Source organism: Terrapene carolina, unplaced genomic scaffold (genome assembly GCF_002925995.2).
Source record: "Terrapene carolina triunguis isolate 2854851 unplaced genomic scaffold, T_m_triunguis-2.0 Scaffold113, whole genome shotgun sequence".
Classification (NCBI taxonomy): domain Eukaryota; kingdom Metazoa; phylum Chordata; order Testudines; family Emydidae; genus Terrapene; species Terrapene triunguis.
This window is the reverse complement of record NW_020664464.1, coordinates 25,918,771-25,943,115: the sequence shown is the minus strand read 5'-3', so window position 1 is coordinate 25,943,115 and position 24,345 is coordinate 25,918,771. Positions and strand designations below refer to the sequence as shown.

The window sequence follows — 24,345 nt, the reverse complement described above, 5'->3', positions numbered from 1 at the left end:
TAGGACCTTTTTCTTCCTGTCTTCTTTCCAAATCCTCACAAGACCGTGGAGGAACATCAGTTTTGTACACTGGATGCTAGGCGTGCCCTCGCCTTATATATTGAGAGTACCAAGCTCTTCCACAAGTCCACACAACTCTTTGTAGCAGTAATGGAAAGGATGAGCGAACTACCTGTGTCATCCCAAAGAATCTCGTCCTGGATAACTGCCTGTATCCGAGCTTGCTACGAGCAGGCGAAGGTTCCACCTCTGGCCATCATGACTGCACATTCAATGAGAGTCCAGGCTTCATCATTAGGCTTTCTCACACAGGTACTAATCCAGGATATCTGCAGAGCTGCCACATGGTTGTCTGTTCATACCTTTGCGTCCCACTATGCCATCAGCCAATAGGCCCAGGACGATGCCAGTTTTGGGAGACCACATCCATGAGCTGACCTCTGGGGTTATTGCTTGTGAGTCACCTAGCATGAAATGGACATGAGCAAGCACTCGAAGTCAAAAACGGTTACTAACCTTTCATAACTTTTCTTTTTCGAGATGTGTTGCTCATATCTATTCCATGACCCACCCTCCTACCCCTCTGTCGAAGTTACTGGCAAGAAGGAACTCAGTGTGTATGGGGACGGTGGCACCCCTTATACAGGCACATACGTGTGTGACTCCAGAGGGTGCTAGAGTCGGCCCTACTGATACCACTGAGGGAAAAATTTCCAGTAACTATGCATGCGGCGTGCACACATCTATCATGGAATGGACATGAGCAACACATCTCGAAGAACAAGAGTTATGAAAGGTTAGTAACTGTTTTATATTTTGGTTTCCTGGCAACTCTGAAAAATTGGAAAATATAATTCATTTCAGGTCAAACTAAAAACAAATTTTTGGGAAATATTCAGCAAACAGAAAAGCTGGAAAAAATGGAAGAATGACAGCCAAGATTTAAAAAAAATAGAAGCCTAAAGTTTGGCTCCAAATAAATATTTAGACACTTGGGTTCTTCTGAAAATTCCACCCTAAGGGAGTTAGTTGTCCAAGACCCAATGAAATTCTTTGGAATTTGAAGTAACTCTCTTAGATGCCTTTGAAATTTCTGGCCAACTAGCACCCATGAGTTTCTGGGAGCTCAGTGCTTTTGAAAATTGGGCCATCTATGTGTGTGTGCCTGAACATCTAACCTGACAAATGCTCCCACAATTGTGTGCCTACACTTACATGAAGCAACTACCCTATGTGTGTATACAAATATGCTTTCATGGTGATTACATGCACACATTCAGGCTATGGCATTGCACATGCATTTTTATCATTGACCTGGGTAGGGCCTCTTTCCAAAATGTTGTTTTGAGATCTTCACTCACAAAGGAAGACATTTTAGGTTAAGTTTTGCATGTAGCAGTGATTGCTTGCTGCAGTCAGCCGTGTGTTCCAAGATGGATATTATTTAAACAATACACGTTTTCTTCATTGGGAAGCCCAAAAGTATTATCAGTCTAGTAGTAGTTGTTTCCTTTGTTTTTTAACCTGTTTAATAACTGTTCTTGAGAATTTGGTAGCAGTTGATATTCCCATAATCCGTGAAAGAAGTTTCCTTATTTCTACCATCTTTCCAACACTCACAAGAATCACTGCTCCATCTTAATCTGTTTACTGTGAGATTCTCTTTGCTATATTTTATATTATTTTCATTCCATCTTAAAAGATGAGGAACTGGCAATCCAACAGAGGCAATTCAATATATAAAAGAGTTCTGACTATATTGCAGTGTTAGTTGTTTCTGTAGCCTAGTGTATATGTGGGATGCCAGGGCCATCATAATTTGATATGTAGACTAAATTTTGCTAACCTCTAAACTCTTGACAGAACAGTTTTGCATTTGTCCAGGCAAGATGGAATATTAGAATTGATTGTAAGACATTTTATAAATCATAACAAGTGAGAAGTTTAATTTAAAACTACTGTGCCTATGGCAAATATAGAAATATCTAGCAGATAGATTTTTCTGTCTGAATCCTTGGCATTCAGACAGCAGATCCAAAACCTATTGAAGGCAATGGGAGTTTTATCTTTGATTTCAATGGGCTTTGGATCAAAGTCAGAGTAAAGCAAAGATTCCCTAACAATAACTTGTGTATAATGGAGCAAATTAGTTTGCAATATAACAGGACTTTTAAAAATAAAAGTTTTCTATTTGAATATATGTATCCCAAAGCAAATGTAATTGTCGGAACATAACATATATTTATAACTGCAGTAATACTATTTGAACATAGTGAACCTTAGCCATTTTTGTAGGGGATTTTCTTTCCTTTTTTCATAAAATATGCCACTGCTATACCAGATTACTAAATCTGTTTGAGTTTACAGAGTCTCAGTTGGCAGGCACAGTATTTGAAGTATTGCTCACAAAACACAATTTAAATACGTAAACATAATTCAAGTTCTGTTACATTGCATTTCACTTTTTCATACATTTATGGGAAATAGAATATTTGTAAGGAGAGAGCACCACATTTTTGGGGAATCATGAGATGCACAATTAATGAAAGAGAGCAGTTTCTTACCCCAAATCATTGCATCTAAGTGGAATCCACACAATATTTGTGGCATACCATGCACCATAAAAAGTAACTGTTCATTATCACCACAGAAATTAAATAAAGAAAACATTCTTAACAATATAGCTGGTTAAATTTTCCACTTTGTTTGGAAGATTTGCAATTATAGGTTATCTGAAAAGAACTTCAAATAACAGGGCAGCATAACAAATGGCTGGCTGCACTGTCATACAATTACTTCAGATTTAGTAAGTTCTGTAAACAGCAGGCTTCCCCCTCTATTTGACATTGGTGAGGCCTCATCTGGAGTACTGTGTCCAGTTTTGGGCCCCACACTACAAGAAGGATGTGGAAAAATTGGAAAGAGTCCAGCGGAGGGCAACAAAACTGATTAGGGGGCTGGAGCACATGACTTACGAGGGGAGGCTGAGGGAACTGGGATTGTTTAGTCTGCAGAAGAGAAGAGTGAGGGGGGATTTGATAGCTGCTTTCAACTACCTGAAAGGGGGTTCCAAATAAGATGGATCTAAACTGTTCTCAGTGGTACCAGATGACAGAACACGGAGTAATGATCTCAAGTTGCAGTGGGGGAGGTTTAGGTTGGATATTAGAGAAGAACGTTTTCACTAGGAGGGTGGTGAAGCACTGGAATGGGTTACCTAGGGAGGTGATGGAATCTCCTTCCTTAGAGGTTTTTAAGGTAAGGCTTGACAAAGCCCTGGCTGGGATGATTTAGTTGGGGATTGGTCCTGCTTTGAGCAGGGGGTTGGACTAGATGACCTTCTGAGGTCCCTTCCAACCCTGTTATTCTATGATTCTATAATTCTATGTATCATTTCTCAGAAGAAATGAAACTACCAAATAAAGAATGAGTGCTTCAGGGGTGATACAGAAATGGGGTAGCTGTAGTGCATTGCGCTTATGATTCTAACTTTTTCTGTAGGATGTTGGTAGGAAAACATTGGTGCCAGGGTAGTTATTACTTGATTTGTAGTAACAAAGTAACTTAAAATATTATTCAACGTGTTTGTAAAAATGGCAGGAGAAAAAAATGAACTTGAGCCAAAGTCAGAGTTTGTGAAAGTGGATTCCATTTCATTGACTTCAGGGAAATGGCATCTGGTCACACCAGATCTGAATTTGGCCATAGAATATTGGTGTTTCTTTCTCTGATAGCAGTTTTGTTCCTGTCACTTTTGGTATCTGGTCTTAAGTTCAGATCACATATTCTGGATCACTTAAAAGCTGTGGAGCAAATTCGTTCTTAGAGTAACTGGTTTCACTGAGATTACAGCAGAAATGAATTTGAGCCAATTTGTCTAGTAATCCTTTGTGGTTGAGGTTTTGATCTGTAATAATTACCTCTCATGCATCCTATCTTGCTGAATTAAATACCATTCTGCAGTTGAATAAATTTTAATTTACAAGGGAATGTCTGTGACTGGGCTGATTTAGCCAAATTCACTCCAAGTCAAGATTTTAAATAGCCAATAGTAAAAAGTATTGAAGCGGGTGGTGTCCAGCCTGTGAGCTGGAGGCCAATTTACGGCTCTCAAGGGTAACCATATTAAGAAGAAAAAGTTTTTAATTATGAATTGAAAGAGTGCTTCCTGACTGCACCCTGTGGTTTTCAAACAGAAGTGCTTAAAGCAGCCCCTTCACTACAGAGAGGTGGTATGGAGCACAGTGATCCCAATTGCCTTCTGCCACTTGCCTGGCAGAACCAGAAGAAGTTCTGATATGACCTGGGAATGCTCTGAGTAGCAGCTGTTGTTTCCCGGCTACAGCTGTGGAGTAGCTTCTCATCTGGCCATCTGCTATATCACAGGAAAGAGAGAAGAGAGTAACTCTGGGTAGTTCAAGGATGGGAATTCAACTGGTTCTGCCTGATCCTAAGGAAGGACCTAGTAAAGGATAGCTCCTCTCCTCCATACAGCCATGCACAATGCCCAGGAGAGGAGGGAAAGGGAAAAGCACCAGCAACAAGTTACAGCTCCCTGACTCTCTGACCTGGTTCAGGTCATAACAGCCTGGGAACAGCCAGAGGTAGCAGAGAGAGAATATAATAGCCAAATATGCTGGCCCCTCGAAAATCCCCTATTCCTGAGGAATCCAGACAAGGAACTTGTGGGTGGCTTCTTCTCCCTGATTGCTGTTTGGGTGGCACAACTGTAGTGGAGGAAATGAGAAGAAATGACCCAAGCTATCAATTGTTGCCCCTTAACCCTTTTGGAATAAAGTTGGGTCCTGGGATTGAAAAGGTTGGGTATCACTATGTTAGAGGCTGCCCTATGTACGTGATAGAACTATGTGCTGTAATTATCACTCCCAGGCTTTCACTGTCCTCAGATAAAGACGCTGCCACGAAACAGCAACAAATTCAAAGAGCATTCTCACTGATGACATTAAGGATGAATAAATAATGTGAGCAGTCTCTGAAACTGAGTTCCAAACTTTTAATAGTTTTGTATCAGGTGCCCTTTAACAGAGACTCAGCTGTTCCCTTACTGCCTCCATTGCTCACCCCGTTTGCAAGCGCCTCTGCTTTTGAGGATCCCATTGTGGGGTAAAACTGGCAAAATACACAAGGTGCTGCTGCATCCTAGTTTCTCTCCCTCTTGTGTGCAAAACATTCTCTGTCGGCCAAAACCACCCCCCACACAAACACACACATGATGATATAGACCTCAATCTCATCCACATCTTTTCTGCCAAACCTTCCTGCCCCATCTCCTGTGATTAACGTATTAAGCCTGGTCCAATCAGTGCTAAACTGCCTGTTTAAACTTGTGCCCCCACGAGTAGTCACAAGAATTATGGTTCTACTCCTCTTCCATTTAGATAGCTACCACACTACAGCTGTCTACTGTATGTCTTTACACTGGGCCTCCAAAAGTTAGGGCTTGATGATTTTGTCAGAATTGGAGAGCAGAACTTTATTTTTGTTTCTTTTCATGAAATATTTTTTCTGACATAAGGTGTATCATTGGAAACCCATATATTTGACAAATATATTGAATTATTGCAATCTATTCATCTTCCTCCTCTCATCTCTGCCTTGACAACCCAAAGTGAAAGTAAACTACGTTGTTATTACTGTCTCTGCAAAAGTGGCAATTCCAGTTTTGGAATTTTTAAATACTAAGTTAAGGATGTTCATCTTGGAAATTGCTATTCTAATTTGTGGTGGGATGAATGTGTGTTCTCTGTTGCTAATTGAAATACTGGTGTGTGTGTGTGTGTGTGTGTGTGTGTGTGTGTGTGTGTGTGTGTGTGTGTGTGTGTGTGTGTGTGTGTGTTCTTCAGAAATGTTAAATTCAAATAATAGTTAGAAATTAGTTACTTGTACCCCTTCCAATAAAGAAGGTATCAAAAGATACAGAAAAGTCAATTGGTGATTTTCTAAGAACATAAGAATATAACAATGGGCATACTGCGTCAGACCAGTGGTCCATCTAGCCCAGTATCTTGTCTTCCAAAAGTGTCCAGTGCCAGATGATTCAGAGGCCATAAACAGAACAGGGTAATTTATCGAGTGATCTATCCCCTGTCCTCCTGTCCCAACTTCTGACAGAAGTTTAGGGACACCCAGAGCATGGGGTTGCATCCCTGACCATTGATGGACCGATTCTCCAAGAACTTATCTAATTCTTTTTTGAACCAATTATAATTTGGGCCTTCACAACTTCCCCTGGCAATTAGTTCCACAGCTTCACTGTACATTGTGTGAAGAAGTACTTCCTTATGTTTGTTTTAAACTTGCTGCCTATTAATTTATTGAGTAATTTTGTATCCTCTCCAAACTTTCCCACCTCACTGTTTACCCCTTTTTCCAGATCTTTGACTATGCTGAATAGCACAGATCCTTGTACCGATCTTTGGGGGATCCTGCTATTTCTCTCTCTCCACTGGGACAACTGAACATTGATTTCTACCCTGTGTTTCCTATCTTTTAACCAGTTACTGATACATGATAAGACCTTCCACCTTATCCCATGTGTGCCTACTTTGCTTAGGAGCCTTTTTTAAGGGACCCCGTCCAAAAGTCCAGGTACACTGTATCAACATTAGGGTGACCAGACGTCCTGATAAAATCGGGACTGTCCCGATATTTAGGTGTTTGTCCCGATATTTTGCTCCGCCGGCAGCACTTGGCTTTCCCCCCACCCACCTCCGCCGGCAGACACCCCTCCCCCCCAAATGTGTCCCGATATTTTCTTCCTCTCATCTGGTCACCCTAATCAACAGGATCACCCGTGTCCACATGTTTGTTGACCCCTCCAAAAAATTCTAATACATTGATAGGTATGATTTCCCTTTACAAAAGTTGTGTTGACTCTTCCCCAACATATCATCTTCATCTGTGTGTCTGATAACTCTGTTCTTTACTATAGTTGCAACCAATTTGCCTAGTACTGAAGTTAGGCTTACCAGCCTGTAATTGCCAGGTTCACCTCTGGAACCTTTTAAAAAAATTGGCATCACATTAGCTATCCTCCAGTCATCTGTTACAGAATGTGATTTAAGTGATAGATTACGTACCACAGTTAGAAATTCTTTAATTTCATATCTGAGTTCCTTCAGAACTTGAGTGAATACCATCTGGTGACTTATTACTGTTTAATTTATCAGTTTGTTCCCAAACTTTCTCTGTTGACACCTCAGTCAGGTACAATCCCTCAGATTTGTCACCTAAAAAGAATAGCTCAGGTGTGGGAATCTCCCTCAAATTCTCTGCAGTGAAAACTAATGCAAAGAATTAATTTAGCTTCTCCACAATAGCCTTGTTTTCCTTGAGTGCTCCTTTAGCACCACTATTGTCCAGGGCTTCTGATGTACTTAAAAATTTTTTTTGCTGTTAGTTTTTGCCTTTTGCTACGTGCTCTTCAAAATCTTTTTTGGCCTGCTTAACTATACTTTTACACTTGACTTGCCAGAGTTTACGCTCCTTTCTATTTTCCTAAGCAGGATTTGACTTCCAATTTTTAAATGATGTCTTTTTGTCTCTAACCACCTCTTTTACTCTATTTAGCCATGGTGTTATTTTTTTCATCCTCTTAATTGGTTTTTTGTTTTGTTTTTTTAATTTGGGTTATACATTTAATTTGAGCTTATATTTTCGTGGTTTTTAGAAGATTCCATGCAACTTGCTGGCATTTCACTCTTGTGATTGTTCCTTTTAATTTCTGGTTAAATAGCCTCCTCATTTTTGTGTAATTCCCCTTTTTGAAGTTAAATGCTATTGTGGTGGGTTTTTTTAGTATTCTCCCCCCCCACACACACACACACCAGGATGTTAATTACATTATGGTTGCTGTTACCGAGTGGTTCAGCTATATTAATCTCTTGGACCAGATCCTGTGTGCAATTTAGCACTAAATCAAGAATTGCCTCTCCCCTCGTAGGTTACAGAACTAGCTGCTTCAAGAAGCAGGCATTAATGGTGTCTAGAAATTTTACCTCTGTATCCTGTTCTGAGGTGACATGTTCCCAGTCAATACGGGGATAGTTGAAATCTCCCATTGTTATTGGGTGTTCTATTTTTGTAGCCTCTCTAATCTCAATCTGAGTATTGTACAATCCCTGCCACCATCCTGGTGAGGTGGTCAGTAGTATGTTCCTACTGGTATATTGTTATTATTCAAGCATGGAATTCTAACCATAGCTATTCTATGGTACAGTTTGATTCATTTAAGATTTTTACTATATTTCACCGTATGGTTTCTTTCACATACAGTGCCACTTCACCATCACTGTGACCTACTCTGCCATTCCTATGTATTTTGTACTCTTATTACCATGCCCCATCATTCCACCAAGTTTCTATGATGCCTATTATATCAGTATCCTCATTTAATACCAGGTACTCAAGTTAACCCATCTTAGCATTTAGACCTAGAATTTATATAGAAGTACTTATAAAAGTTGTCAATATTTGTCTGTCTTCATGTAATGTAACTGAATGGGCCTCTTTTTCATTTGATTGTTTTTCTTTAGTTCCTACCTGTACTTTTCAACTTCTATCCTCTCCTCTTTATTAGGATATGGGGTATCCCTTTTAATAAATCCTTCCCTAAAGGATGTCTGTGTCTGTGTCTGAACCTTGTGCTCCTCTGCACTTGTCAGCTTTCCCTTAGTTTAAAAACTCCTCTTCAGCCTTTTCAATTTTACATGCAAGCAGTCTGGTTCCATTTTGGTTTATGCGCAGCCCATCCTTCCTGTATAGCTTGCTCCTTTCCCACAAGATTCCCCAGTTCCTAATAAACCAAAATCCCTCCTTCAAACACAATAGGCTCATCTACACCTTGAGGCCTTGCAGTTCTGCCTGCCTAAATGGCCCTGCACATGGAACTGGAAGCATTTCAGAGAATGTTATCATGGAGGTCCTGGAGTTTAATCTTTGACCTAGCAGCCTAAATTTGGCCTCCAGGATTCTCTCCTATCTTTCCCTATGTCATTGGTACCTACATGTACCACGACCACCAATGCCTCCCCAGTACTGCACATAAGTCTGTCTAGGTGACTCGAGAGGTCTGCAACCTTTGCATCTGACACGCAATTCTCCATGAGGTTCTCCTGGTCATCACAAACCCAATTGTATATATTTCTAATGATCAAATCCTACATTGAATAGATATACGGACAGAGTTGGCACCAGGGTTTGGAGCAGGGTTTGGTTCCGATCCTTCAGACAGAGACAAACACCGACAGAATCTCTGTCAAGCATTCTTAAAACTGCAATACCCACCTGGGGAAGTGAAGAAACAGATTGACAGAGCCAGAAGGGTACCGAGAAGTCACCTGCTACAAGACAGGCCCAACAAAGAAAGTAACAGAACGCCACTAGCCGTCACCTACAGCTTCCAACTAAAACCTCTCCAGTGCATCAACAAGGATCTACAACTTATCCTGAAGGACGATCCCTCACTCTCACAGACCTTGGGAGACAGGCCAGTCCTCGCTTACAGACAGCCCCCCAACCTGAAGCAAATACTCACCAGCAACTACACACCACACAACAAAAACACCAACCCAGGAACCAAACCCTGTTACAAACCCCGGTGCCAACTCGGTCCGCATATCTATTTAAGGGATGCCATCATAGGACCTAACCACATCAGCCACACCATCCGGGGCTTGTTCACCTACCAATGTGATATATGCCATCATGTGCCAGCAAGGCCCCTCTGCCACATACATTGGCCAAACCGGACAGTCTCTACGCAAAAGAATGAATGGACACAAATCTGACATCAGGAATCCTAACATTCAAAAACCAGTAGGAGAACACTTCAATCTCTCTGGTCACTCAATAACTGACCTCAAAGTGGCAATTCTTCAACAAAAAAACTTCAAAAACAGACTCCAACGTGAAGCTGCAGAACTGGAATTAATTTGCAAACTAGATACCATCAGATTAGGCCTGAATAAAGACTGAGAGTGGTTGGGTCATTACAAAACCTAAACTTAATTTTCCCAATACTAATTTCTCCATACTGTTACTCACACCTCTTCTTGGGGGGGATAGCTCAGAGGTTTGAGTATTGGCCTGCTAAACCTAGGGTTATGAGTTCAATCCTTGAGGGGGCCCACTTAGGGAATCTGGGGCAAAATCAGTACTTGGTCCTGCTAATGAAGGCAGGGGGCTGGACTCAATGACCTCTCAGGGTCCCTTCCAGTTCTATGAGATAGGTATATCTCCATATATTATTATTTAACTGTCTGTAATGGGCCACTTTCTTAGCACTTCAGAAGTTATTTTTCCTCCCTTGGTATCCTCCTGTTAATTGATTTATCTCATTAGACTGACCTAACACTTGGTAAAGCAACCCCCATCCTTTCATGTATTTATACCTGCTCCTGTATTTTTTATTTCATACATCTGATGAGGTGAGTTCTAGCCCACGAAAGTTTATGCCCAAATAAATTTGTTAGTCTCTAAGGTGCCACAAGGACTCCTCATTTTTTTTTGTTTTGTTTTGTTTTTGCTTGTATTTTTTGTTATTCTCCCATGCTCCATTTTCTCATTTTCTCCCTCATTTCTATGCTCTTTCCCTTTTGTATTGCTCTTTGCTTCCCTCCTTTCCCTTCCTCTCTTATTTTTTGAAAAATTTAATTTTTGAAGAGGTTTTTCAGGATCTCTTATTTACCATCTTTGGCTGCTTCCCTCACAAAGGCCCCACATCAAGGTGATACTTCCACTTCTTTTGAAGAGTCTGGACATGTTTCCTTCTTAATGCTCCTCCTTCCAGGAGAGTGCCTCATTGATTTCTCGTAGCCTGTTTTCTCTGTCTTCCCTATCTCTGCCCACCTGACCAAAACCATGGCTGAATATCCTATTTGTGCAGTGCTTCTACCCTTTGTGGCCTAGCGACAAAACTGCCAGTGAGCCAACAGCATAGCTTCTCCCATATCCATGTTTTGTCAGTCTTCTCTCCTTTGTCTTAGTTTGTCTTTTACATTTCTCTTTTATCTCCTCCCTTCATCTTTCCCTTAAGTTTTTCTCTTTTCTTCTTTCATTTTCTTCCCCTTGTTTTCCTTCTCTTTCTGTCCCCACCTGTATTTCTCCTCCTCCTCTTCCCACTTGGTTTCTTTTCATTCCCCTAAGGTTCTCCCAGATCTCTGACCTTACTTCAGGTCCTACTGGTGCTGCTGCTTCTACATATACAACAGCCATTCTTCAGCCCAAAACTGCTGATACTGACAAGAATGTTAAACAGCTTGTCTTTATTTATTAAATACTGTTTAGTTCAGTGATAACACTAACTCATCTAAGTTATATCTTGTATCATTGGTGAGATGCTTTTCAACAACACATTGAATACATATTCACTCCATTTTGCAAACCATTTGTAGAGGCTTGTGCCATCCAAGTGTGTAGACTTCTAAATAATATAGTAGTGACTCACTAATCAGAAGTTAGTATTAAAATAAATAAATTGGTCCATCTTTCTACAAATACAGTACATTTTCTAGTGCTTTTGTCCACTCTAGTCCCACGTCATGAGGCTTCCACAACTTCCCTAGAAGAGAGTAGGTCTCACTGGTATTTTAGAATTGGAAAAAATACAGAAATGGCAACAGAAATGATTAGGGATATGGAACAGCTTCCCTGTGAGGAGAGAATAAAAAGCCTGGAACTGCTCAGCTTGAAAAAGAGATTACTAAGAGAGGACATGGTAGATATCTATGAAATTATGAATGGTGTGGAGAAAGTGAATAAGGAAATATTCTTTACTCTTCCACATAACACAAGAACCTGGGGTCACCCAATGAAATTAATAGGCAGCAGGTTTAAAACAAACATAAGGAAGCTTTTCACACAATGCACAGTCAAGGTGTGGAACTCGTTGCCAGGGGATGTTGTGAAAGCCAAAAATATAACTGTGTTCACAAAAGAATTAGATACATTCAAAGAGGATAGGTCCATTAGTGGCTATTATCCAAGAAGGTCAGGGATGCAACCCCATGCTCTGGGTGTCCTTAAACCTCTGATTGTCAAAAATTGGGGATGGATCACTTAAAAATTGTCCGGTTCTGTTCATTCCTTCTGAAGTGTCTGGCATTGGCCATCACTGGCAGACAGGATACTTGGCTAAATGGACCATTGGTCTGACCCAGTATGGCCATTCTTATGAAACAAGCTAAATAGAGGGGGGGAAATCTTATTCCAGAATTCCACACAGGCAGTTATAGCTGTATAAATGTACATCTTGCCTTATCGCTGTGTAACTTGCTGTGTAGGTAAGCCCTCCTTCATGAGACAGAAATTGGAAGGATGATACTGTTCCAAATCCAGGGTGCTGAGAATTGTGTTTCTGCATAGCATATATTTGAAAGAAAACTGAAACCATTTTAAAGAGCTGTTAATAAAAATGTGCCCTTGGGCAGTTTCTTATCCAAATCCCACTGAAGTTTGATCTTTTTTGAACTTTCACCTTTACAGGTTACTTTCTGACCTTTCTGGAACCAGTCAACAATATCACCATAGTCCAGGGCCAGACAGCAATTCTCCATTGCAAGGTAGCAGGAAATCCTTCCCCCAACGTCAGATGGTTAAAAAACGATGCACCAGTGGTTCAGGAGCCAAGAAGGATCATCATAAGAAAAACAGATTATGGTTCACGGTTAAGAATCCAAGATCTCGACACTACTGACACTGGGTACTATCAGTGTGTAGCTACTAATGGAATGAAGACAATAACTGCGACAGGAGTTCTTTTTGTAAGGCTTGGTGAGTCATTTTGTGTTAAAATGTGGCTTTTATGACTACTTTAATTGGTTTATAGACTAGTTCTTAGTTTTCACAATAGCAAAATGAGAAATTAATTTGCTGTTTAGCCCCCCCCCAAAACATTAAAAGAAATAAATAAAAGTTGTTGCTTGAGGCCTCTCTTTTCGCACAAGAGCTCTTAGCGAAACCTGATACCCATTTATTTGTAATAAAAGAAAGCAAATACAGATGGAATGGTCTGTAAATATACATCTCAAAGAAAATCACAAATGTTAAATAAGGCCCAGTGCAAGGTACAAAAATGGTAAGCTTAATTGCGTCAAATTATCACAATATTGCTGAACTCATTCTGTAAAAAAGAGCTTTTGAAAGGAAAAGGGGAATGAATAACAGTTCATAGTGTTCACTGGTGTTCATAGTTTGGAGCCCAATCCTTGTGAGATACCGAATGCCCTTAAATGGGTGAAATTAATGGAAGTTGAGGGCACACAGCACCTGGCAGGAGGTGCTCATCCCTTTTGAGGGATTTGTCACTTAGTCTGCAACCAGAACTTTTATTTGGGTGGTTTTTAAAAGTCCCTGAGGTGGTGGCACAAAATTCTAGGGACACTCCATTTCCTAGATACTGTTTAATATTGTTATGGTAATGACTAACTCCACTATTTGCCTTGGAGAGATGTATTAAATACTAGGGTTTCATATCCTGTTCCTATTGTGACACAGGTTACAGGCATGCCTCTGACACATCCTAACAGCTCTGATATTAAGCCTCAAATGAATTTAATTGGGCTTAGTAAGAGATAAGTGATGTGCCAAGATAATGCTTTGTATTTTTGAGGTTGTATGTTTCTATATCATGAGATGCATTCTAACAAAAGTGAAGTCCACTCAGGTTTCTGCCTGAGTAGACAGAAGATTCATGTGATTTTTATTTGTGGTTTTGAAAATAACCGTATTTATGTGCAAGAACGCAAAGCCTTTTGTTTGATGCTTTGCAAGCCTTCCTTAAAGAAATCTATGGAGTTCTATTTAGCCTGCTACTAGCTTTTTAATGCTACAGTCATGAGCTGAATTTGTCAATAATATTTATTTGTTTTATGTTTATAGGCCCAACAAACAGCCCGAATCACAATTTTCAGTAAGTTTTTTTTGGAAATAATTTACTGCATCCTTAATGATTTTGCTGTGAAAGAATTTGGGTCATAAATCCTGCAAACACTGTTGGCAGTCACCACATGTCTATGCTAAAAATATTTAGCTTGATTGAAAACCCTCAGAATGGCTTAAGTCTTTTCAAACAATGATAGCATTGTATTACAGTTAGTTTTGGTTTGACAGAATTTTCTTAAGCAACTTCTGCGTGCATATTTCATATTTTAGAGAAGCAAAATACTGCAAAACTGTGATGTTTAGACAGTAATCATTTACAGGACAAGTATGAGCAACACTGGTGGTCAGAAATGAACAGGTCAAATTTTAGGTCACTGCGGTTGTAACTTTATGCATGTTATATTACTGTAACTTGAAAAATCACGTAAAATTAGTTCAGGTATTTGTCTCTGAGCAATTAGGAAACCTCTGTTCTGTAATGTAATGTAATTTAGACATGAATGTTTCATGATGGCTTCCTTATTTCTGTCAGCTGCCTGGAGTTGGTGGGCTAACCAAATTACAAAAAAAGAAAGAAGGAAGATTGGCTTTGTTTTGCCATTACTGTTGCATTTGTTTGCATAAATTTAAGTAAGCTTTATTGTATCATTTGTTCATGTAAATTCTGTGACGCTGGTGTTCAGTAGTGGAATTTGTACATTTTGGGACGTGTGTGTGCTCATATGTTAAGATAATAAGGGTGTGTGGTGGGAGGACAAATGTCTTAGTTTACCAAGGACAAACTTGTATACACAGGGTGGGATTTTCAAAAGTATTCACAAGCCTTGGCCTAAATCTGCTTCCATTGAAGTCAGTGCTAAAACTCTCAGTAACTTCAATGGGAGTAGAATTAGACCAATGCTGAGTGATTTTGAAAATCCCACCCAGAAATTTTACACTTGTATTAAAACTTTGAGCATTTTAAATAACGGAAATGCACTAACCACAAGTCCTGCATCCTCCTTGTATGTTCTTTCACACAGCAATCCTAATACTGTTACTTATATGCATACAAATATAAAATCCCTAGGAAAAAAGAGTAGCAGAAGAGACACTCCAATTCTCTTCTTTTTATATGCTCAGAACATGTACATGAAGGAAAGGATTTTCATAATTTTACAAACTGAAAGATGAGACTTGAGCCTTCAAAGGGTACTTTGTTGTTAAACCAGTTTAAATTTCATAAGTATATCTCTCCTAAATAAAATCGGGCTATGTCCATTAAGGGTGACACATGGATGTTTACATGACTGTATATGAAGAAATGTGCATGTTAGTAACCATTCTGAACCCTACATACATGCTGTGTGTACTTCATTTTACATCAGAAGAACACTATGAATCTGTTCTGCCAATTCAATAATATGCAGGTTTCTGAAGGATATGAATTTCTAACTAGCAAAGAAGGTCAGAATAGAGTTCTGGGAGGGAATAGCATGGGAGACAGGAAATTAAGAAATGAACAGTGAAGCACTGAATTGATTTCAAAGCATACATTCTTATGACTTACATAGATGTGGGTTTGATCTGAGCACAGAACAAAGAGCCAGGAACTTCCAATTCCATTTTTACACTGATTCCCTTTATAATGGTGAGCAAGTCATTCAGTCTCTCTCTCCCTCATTCGGTAATATTTCCCAATCTCATAAGGGCCTTGTAATGATTAGTTAAATTGATGTTTGGAAAGTGAAAAATTCTAAGTGTTGTAAGTGGGAAAAAATAATTGTGGTCACATACTAAATACTATATCATAATACATATATACAGAGGGCCAAATTAAGGTTACACAAGCAACCTTAAACCTGCTATTTCCTAACTTTTGAGTTCTTGATGTTGCAACCTTAACTTTATTTTAATGTATATTTTTACTATAATTTCCTAAATTAAAAAAAATTAAAATTTTAAAAATAATTCCATCATTGTAGAACCATAGTGACCTCCTCCCATGTAGATTGTCAGCAGAGCAGGGATATTTAGATCCATGGCAAAGTCCTCTACCACTTGATCTAATGGAATATCTAATAGCAGTAGAGGCTGTCTTCTATGCAGACCCGCCACTACAGGGGAGATGAGACACACTTTGCCAGTGGGTATCACAGCTATTTGCTGGACTGCAGAGGAATGCTGAGACTCAGGAATAATAGGTTCAATTCTAGGTTCAGTAGGGGAGTGTTCTGGGACCCTGCAAGTGCAATCCAGGAATTCTAGTTATTCTTCTGCCCCTGTTCCCCATTCCTACCTAGCTCCTGCCTGTCCCCTCCCATCTTCTGTCCTTCCCTACCTCCCTGGCTTTTGCCTCTGGCCCATGTCCCATCCCTCGCTCCTGCGCACATGCCCCCCCCTCCGTTGCTCCTATCCTCCCTCATTCCTCTGCTCCTGCCCTTATCACCCCTCCTGCTCCTAGCCCATTTCCCCCAAGACTCTTATCCTTCCTCCTCCCAGGTTTCTGCCCCTGTACCCATGCCCTGCATATCTTTCCCCACTCCCCCACTCCTCTGTATTCCTGTTAGGTGGTTTGTTTCTCCACCTGCACATACCACAGCGGCTCTGGGCAGTCAGTAGAAGCAACTGCTCAGCTGGTGCAGCCTCTGTTTGGAGCACATTTAGTCACTGTGTGGAAATGGTATATGTGCAGTCCAATCAGCTGATAGGAACTGAAAGCATGGGGCATGTTCAGTGCAGATGAAATCCTCAGAGAATTTGTCTGCCAAAGTCTAACAAGTTTCTACTGAACTTGCGCAAACTTAGATTGTTCAGAGTCTTATAACTGGGCCAGTTTAGGCACATTTTCACAGGTATGGCAAAAGCCCTGACACCAGGATGACTTGCCCCGGCTCCTCCCCCTCCAGTCCCTTGCCAAAAGCATGGAGGCACTAGAGCTTTTCAGAGAAACAGTTGTAAGATTTTTTTTTTTAACATGGACAAAACAACATATTTTCCCCTAACCTTATTTCTGGAAATGGCTGAATCATTTGACCTGAAACGTTCTACACAAAAAAGTGGCCATTGGCAGACACCTAACATGGAAAATTTCAGCATGAATGGTTTAAATTTAGCAGTTGGCAACAGGATCTTATAATGGAAATTATTGGGCAACTTGAAATACAGATTTCTTTGCATATACCACCTACAGTCAATGTTTAAAATCTGAATGTGGTAGGGAAATAGGGGGACCTGGGATGTGAGTATGGAATAATGGATGTGGGTAAGGAGAGAGATGTTGAGGAGTGGGGATATGGGGAGACATAGGGAGGAGAATACATGTCACCACTGATAGCTAACAATGTTGATAACTATTAGACTAAACTCCACTGATACAGACTTCATTAGAAAGCTCAGAAATTCCTTCTACATAGGTGCTCGTTCAAGTGCATATACCACGAAAACAAGCATAAAAGAGCAAGGAAATCACTAGGTAGTCCTCACTCCACAGTTGCAACTTACAACTATGATTTTGCTTTCTCAGCATTACTGTAACTTGACTACATCCACCACCCAGAGCCACACGCCTCCTCTCTTCATCTTCACACAAAAGGAGGAACTTTAACTTCATTACCAAATATCAACTATTGAAAAACAGTGCACAGCATTGTACATCCTCATTACATCACCTAAATAACATTCCTGGGAATGTTACAAACAATAACTTCCCAAAGTGCTAAACATTCCATGAAAAATAATCTAGCACACCAGTCTTAAATGTCACCATCAACTCAATCCTCACCTGACTATACACACTAGCCTTCTCCTTCAACACAATATAAGATTGTCATCCCAAACAATTAGAAAGCATCCATCCCTGATGACTCTAGTGTCCGAACTGAAGACTGCACATTTTGTGTGAAAATGGGAAGACTTGTGCGCTTTGGCTGGTGGATATGGAGGAAGAAGTTGCAATGGTTGGGTGAGCACTTTAATGATTTCTTGGCTTTTTATGTTTGGTGGTAGTATTATCACTTTAGCAATCTTTAAATGGCTTCGAATTAATTTTTTGTTTTCAGGAATTAATATGTGTATTTAAGAAGTATTTGAGCCAGATTCAGGCTCCCATTCCAGAAGCTTTGCATAGTGGACATGGCTGGGGAAAATGGGATGTGACTGGGGTGATCCAACTATTCCTAGCAGTCAGAACAGTCCATCAAGGACATAAGCTGCTAGGCGTAGGTTAAAGTAGCCTTGCTAGCTGGAGAATCCAGTTGCATTTCACCACTTTTGCCCCTCTCTGAGGCTTGCTGAATGTAACTTTGACACAGCCCAGAATCTTGGTGCTCCTTATTTGCTTGTCTTCTGGTTGAAAATATCTGTTTTTTCCAGGTATATCCAGTCAGTACGCATGTCTTTTTCATTGTATTTTGGGGTCTTGTATTTTGTCAAGAATTTATTTTTGTTTTCGCTGCCAGTGATTTTTTTTAAAAAAATTATGCAACCAAGCATGTATGCATGGGTGCGCGGGAGGGAGCGGAGAACGAGGGAAGAGGAGGAGAGAGATGGCCTTCTGAACTGCCAGCAGGACTATAGAGTACAGAAGGAATTGGTGTGGAACAAAGGGCTCATTTTATTCATTAGCCATCCACTCCAGTTTCCATCTGAAGCACAAAGTTCCGTGCCTCTTGGCATTAATGTTTTTCAAAAAGGTATACTTCAGTGAGAACACTGAAGTCAATTGTACCTCAGTTTAAAACAATGCCTAATTCTTAAAGAATATCAACCTTTATCTGTTTGATATCATCTATCATGTACATTTTCATTTAATCCATATGCTTATGTTGAGGCCATGTGCTAAACGGGGCTTCTAGAAGACTGTGTAAAAATCAAGGATTGTCATACACATTAAGAGTCAGATTTGCCATATAAAAAAGGACTCTAGACTTCAATAAGGATTAAGTCAATAGGGTTTCATAAAAACCTAAGTAAGGTTGTATAACAATTACACTGTAGACATACAGATTTTAATTTTCCTTTAAAGTTGTTTCTAGAGAGGCTGGTCTAAAAATTTTCCATAAAGGTTTATTCATTATCTGTAAAATTCTGGAGGATGTTTCTAGAAAGGTGTAAAAATACAGATTTATCAAAATTACCACATTTGGTTTGTAAATCAATTCTAGTTTGGTGATTTGTCTTATCCAACCATTACCTTTTAATTCCCTGGCTGATGGCCATGGTAAAAGCACACTTTCAGATCTGTAATGGAACGTTGGTTTTTTGTTTGTTTTAAAAAGTGTCTGACCATCCTTTGCTGTCGTATGAAGGTTGTCACATTTTCCATTTCATAATACAGCAGTAGAGGAATGGTTTGACACAAACTCATTCCTTTCTGTTTTACTGTGTTAGCCTGTTATCTTGTACAATCAATGTTACCCACTTCTGAAAAGGAATTGCAATTTGCCCTTCTCTCAGAAGAGGCGATATTTCTGCCATTCAGAAAAACACAGGTTGGTAGTTACTATTTATGTTTTAAAGTAGACAGGAAGCAAATATCAGACAAACCTTAGAAAATGCAATTTTAGCAAAACTTAAAGTGAAATTAATAGATTCCAAGGCCAGAAGTGACCATTGTGATCCTCAACTCTGACCTCCTGTATAGCATACGACATAGAACTTCTGAGACTAATTCGTAGAGCAGATCTTTTAGAAGAAACATCCAATTTTGATTTAAAAATTGTCAATGATGGATAATCCGCCATGACCCTTGGTAAATTGTTCCAATGGTTAATTACTCTCACTGTTAAAAACGTGCAGCTTATTTCCGGTCTGAATTTGTCTAGCTTCAGCTTCCAGCCATTAGATCATGTTAAACCTTTCTCTGCTAGAATGAGGAGCCCATTTATTAAATATTTGTTCTCATTTAGGTACTTATAAAATGATAGATTTCAGTCTCTCAGTCCTAAAGTGATGGCTGAAAACTACTCTCTTCCCCTTTTTAAAATGTGGTTCATGCAAAAAATAATTGTTTTAAAGACTACATATTCTTTAATCAAAATTGTGTGTGTGTGGGGGGGTTCTTTTAATTTTTTTTAAAGTTAATTATTTAGATGGAAATTTGAAATCCCAGCCCATGGCTCGGGTTTCTGATTGAGGCAGTGGCCAGAGTTCTCTAACAGGACTTGCTTTTGTGGGAAAGGAGCATTTCTCTCAACCTCACATCAATGCTGCAGCTAGTGGGGACTTGGGGTGGAGGATATTTTTCCAGATGTCTGCTGGCTCTGGGGCTTGTGGAAAGTTGTTAGGGCCTCGATAGTGAGTAGAAAGTGGGGGGAGGGCACAGCAGCTAGTGCCAGGAGGGACATGTAGATGGTAAATTAAGCCATTACAAAGTGTAGCCTGGGAGAATAGGCAATGATCCACTAGTCGGACCTTACTTATTTGTAAAGGACATTGATCCCATCCCCCAGGGACTTCAGGACACAAAAGGTTCCTTCCTGAGCTCCCATGCAGAAGCACCAGACTTAAGATATGTCTACACTGTTGCTGGAAGTGTAATTTTCAGCTTGGGTAGACATAGCTGTGCACTAAAAATAGAAGTGTAGTTGCAACAGCCCGAGTGGTGGGACAGGCTGAGAATACGTAGGGTTCTGGGTGGGATTGTACTTGGAGTGGCTAGCATGTTCTGCTGCTCACATCACCGTGGCTACATTCTATTTTTAGTGTGACAGCTGGATCAGAGCTGGATCAGAGCTGTCACTGGGTATGTCTACCCAATCTGGAAATTATATCTCCAGCTTCAGTGTAGACATACCCATCCAGAAATATGGGTTTCAAGGCATATGTAGGGCAAGAGCACTAGCACACCTGTGCGGTGTGGGTATGAACATGTCTTGGGCAATGACATAGCCCTCTACTTGTGCCAGTTTGTAGTGTGGACAGGGGCAAGGGGCATGTCCTGAGTCCCACGTTCAAAAGTCCTCCAGCCCTGTTCTCACAATGCGCCAAACCCTTTCCGTTTGACCCTTACCGAAACCTATAAAGGTCCCTGTCCCATCATTCTCACCCATAATAGCAAGCTGCACTGACCACTTCACAACAGTTTTCACTGCACCAGCACACATGAACATGCTCCGAGAGCAGCCATCTGGTCAGCTGAGCACTCCTGGGTGCTCATCAGTGTGTGGTCTGAGTTCACTGTACTTCACGACTTCTCCCGCAGCACAAGGAACTTACACTTGTACTGGGAAGTTTGGGAGAGGCTGGCGCCGGTCTCATTCACTGTACTCCAGCCCAGTGCCAGGGACAGATAAAGCACCTAAGGTTCCAGTTCCGCAGGTTAAAAGGACTCCAGCAGTTGCTCTGGGAGGGGCCTCCAACATGACCATTCTCAAGGAGCTGGACTGGGTACTCTCCAGTGCTCCCAGTACTGAGCCTGAGGGACACATGACCCCTCTCCTCAAACCTGCCAGCCTCATTGTCTGACAGGGTGCTGAAGAAGACCAGGGTGTGGAAGCAGGAGGGACTGGGGAGGAGGAGGCCCCAGAAGACCCAGAGGAAGAGGAGCATGTTATCCTGCACCTCTGCTTGGAGGAGCTGGTTCTGCAAACAGACCCTTGTCTCCCTTCTGACAAGGAGGGAGGCCCTGAGACTCCGCAAGAACCAGAACCCAAGACAAGTAAGCTAAAACTCTACTCTCCCCACCACCATCCCCTCCCTCATTCTCCGGGTCTGCATGAAGGACTGGAAGGCCATCCACCCCTTCTGTCAACACATACAATGGTCCCCAACCAAGACACAACTTAAATTCAACATTTTATTGAATTACCATGAACCACTATGAAGCTTTTGGCAGAAGTTATAGAACAGATTATCAGCGAACTACCACGTTGCTCATGGGTCTGTGCATTTGTCGGCCAACAGTCTGACAGCAGGAGAGGGAAGGGGGGGAAAGGTCAGGTTCGGGGACAGGACATTTGTATGTGATTAATGGTTCTCCAAAGTTACAGCTGTTTTCTGCTCCTTTCAAGATCACAGACTTTCAGTACAGTAATCCCCCCACAGCTCTACAAATGGGAGCTATGCAAAAAGAAGGATCGGTTTAGTATCAGGGACGGGACAGAGAAGGGGAACCTTTGTTTCTCAGAGGAATGTGACAGCGGCCCTCTGTCACAGTATGAATGTTCTCAAGCATTGCCAGTCCCTAGTGTCCAGCGTCTCCCCGCTTGGAGCCAGGCCGCACAAGTCAGGAGAAAGGGGGGTGGGTGAGGGATCCGCTCCCGCAGCTGCACAGACACCCTGCGGTGTCCCTTTGCAATGGGGAGGCGAGCGGTTTGCGGTCTTGATTGGAAAGTTCACGGAATGCAACTCTTTATTCCCCCCCTGTTCCTTTCTCCAGTTTTTGCTGGATGAAGGGACCGGGTTTCCTGACGCTGCAGGGGGAGGCTTGGGGATGGGTGGGCATTTGCAGTGGTTTGCGTCTCCCTCTCCATGCAGGCTCCATCTGCTAGCTTGGAATACAGTCTCTTTCCATGCAAATTGCTTGCCAGTCCTGTAAGCACGTCAGCAAATTTCTGCTACAGCAGAAACTCAAGCTGGTTCTTAAGGTTCAACGGCAGTGCCAATTTGCTTGGTCCACCTTCATAGCTCTCCAGACCCCTCCATTCAGCAATATGTAGAGGGGTGACAAGTAGCACAAACATCTCTCTGGCATAGACTGCCGGATCCCCACATCATGCCCTTTTCCAGTCTGGTACTTTCAAAATTGCTATATTCTCCAATTGATGACCAGCCTTCAAAGAAGAAATACATACACATCAATACATTACAATTTTAAAACCATTAGTTCATGCTCCCTTCCATTTTCAACAGATGCTCCTTGGGGGAGTGGGGGTGTGTGTATGCAGAAATTGTCTGTGATACTGAAGGATGCTGAACAATTGCATTCCTGAAATGCTGAAAAGTATCAATACTGAGACATAGGACCCAACCACCTACCCCATGACGGTGGAGTAGCCACAGGACTTCTTGCATGACATCATGGACTGGCACCCAAAATCCCTCCTGGGGAGCCCTGTGACCATGCAGGAGGGGAACAATGAGCCTGAGTCTGTGCCTGAAGACCAGCATGTGTCTGGCCCCCAAACCCTGCTCAGGAGATGACCCATTTGTCCCCCAGAACAGATTCTTCCACCATGTCCCTCGCCCCTTGTTTGGGGAATGGGGAGGTCAAGGCCAAGTAGACAGGGTCATAGGCAGTAACAATTTTAGGTTCTTTGGGGTGTCTGATCCTTTCTGGTTTCATTCAGAGTTCCTTTTAAAAAATGCTCAGAGTTAATGCTACATATACTAGTTTCAATAAATGTTAGTTTCTACACATACAATTTGATCATTTGAGTGGCATTGGTAGCAGGACTGTAACAGGCTGGATTTTTCCCTTCCTATAAAAAATGGCCTTGGACTTCATAAAGAAAGGGTTGGATGGGAAAAGTTGAAAAATAGGCTAATAGAGGTTGTTGCTATTAATACACGTGGTTTGGATTCTCAAAACAAATACCCAAATATAAAAATGAAGTCGTATAATGGGACTTTACCTTCTTCCATACCATTGTCTAAACATGATACCCCAGATCTTGGGTACAGTGCAGCTGCTTTGCATTGCACCACTGGCAGATCGTAGCCCCAAAACAGGAATATCAGCTATAGGAGGGTCATTTATTGTGAGACAAATCTTACAGTAACATCGGGGCTCCTATGCTCCTGCACCCTGTTGTTGACATAGAAAGAAGGGTCTGTGGTCAGAGCTTCCCTATGCTCTGCAGAGCTCCAGCTGTCAGATTGGCCCCTACTGGACATGGGTAGCTGGCATAATTTAAAGCATACTTCAAGCTGTACTAAATTCATGTTATGGTGGATATACCTGACACATAGCTAATCCAGGGTTGGGGGAAATGCAAAGGGTGCCTCTCCTCCTCTTCCTTAATTGTGCTGTGTTCTCATTGTCCACAACTGAAGATCTGGACCATTGTTCTTTCCTGTAACATGACTCTTCTAAATCTATTTGTTGACTTTGGTCAGGAGATAGAGCATCTGTCTCTAGCTTATTTATCCTTAAAAGTTTAATCTCTTTTGTCACATCTTGTGAAGTATGTATCTGTTTTTATTGCTATAAGCATAGCTAAGTGGGAAAACTGCCATCTGTTTCTAGAAAATACTTCAGAATATTTAAGATTGTCTGAAGGGTTTGGACGTATTACTTGCAACCCTGCTTCACATAGGCTACAGCATACAGTCCTGTAACATATTCGATGAAAGATAAAAGTATAAAAATGTGATAAATGTTTGTTTTCCTATAAATCCCATATTTCAAGTTTAAAATGTAACTTGCCAACAGATATAAACGCACTGTCTAATGTCACCATGTGGGAGGTTTGACACACAACTTGCATGAGTGTTCCACAGGCGCCTCCCTCATATGCAGTA

The 24,345-nt window shown here is 41.1% G+C and overlaps 1 protein-coding gene across 1 annotated transcript in view; it reads left to right on the top strand.

Moving 5' to 3' along the window:
- ROR2 (receptor tyrosine kinase like orphan receptor 2) overlaps positions 1 to 24,345 on the top strand; it is a 217,168-nt gene that overhangs the window by 155,214 nt on the left and 37,609 nt on the right. Inside the window, exons 3-4 of the mRNA XM_026652357.2 lie at positions 12,505 to 12,792; positions 13,900 to 13,930. Of these exons, the coding sequence (XP_026508142.1) occupies positions 12,505 to 12,792; positions 13,900 to 13,930 (319 nt within the window). The remainder of the gene's footprint in view (positions 1 to 12,504; positions 12,793 to 13,899; positions 13,931 to 24,345) is intronic.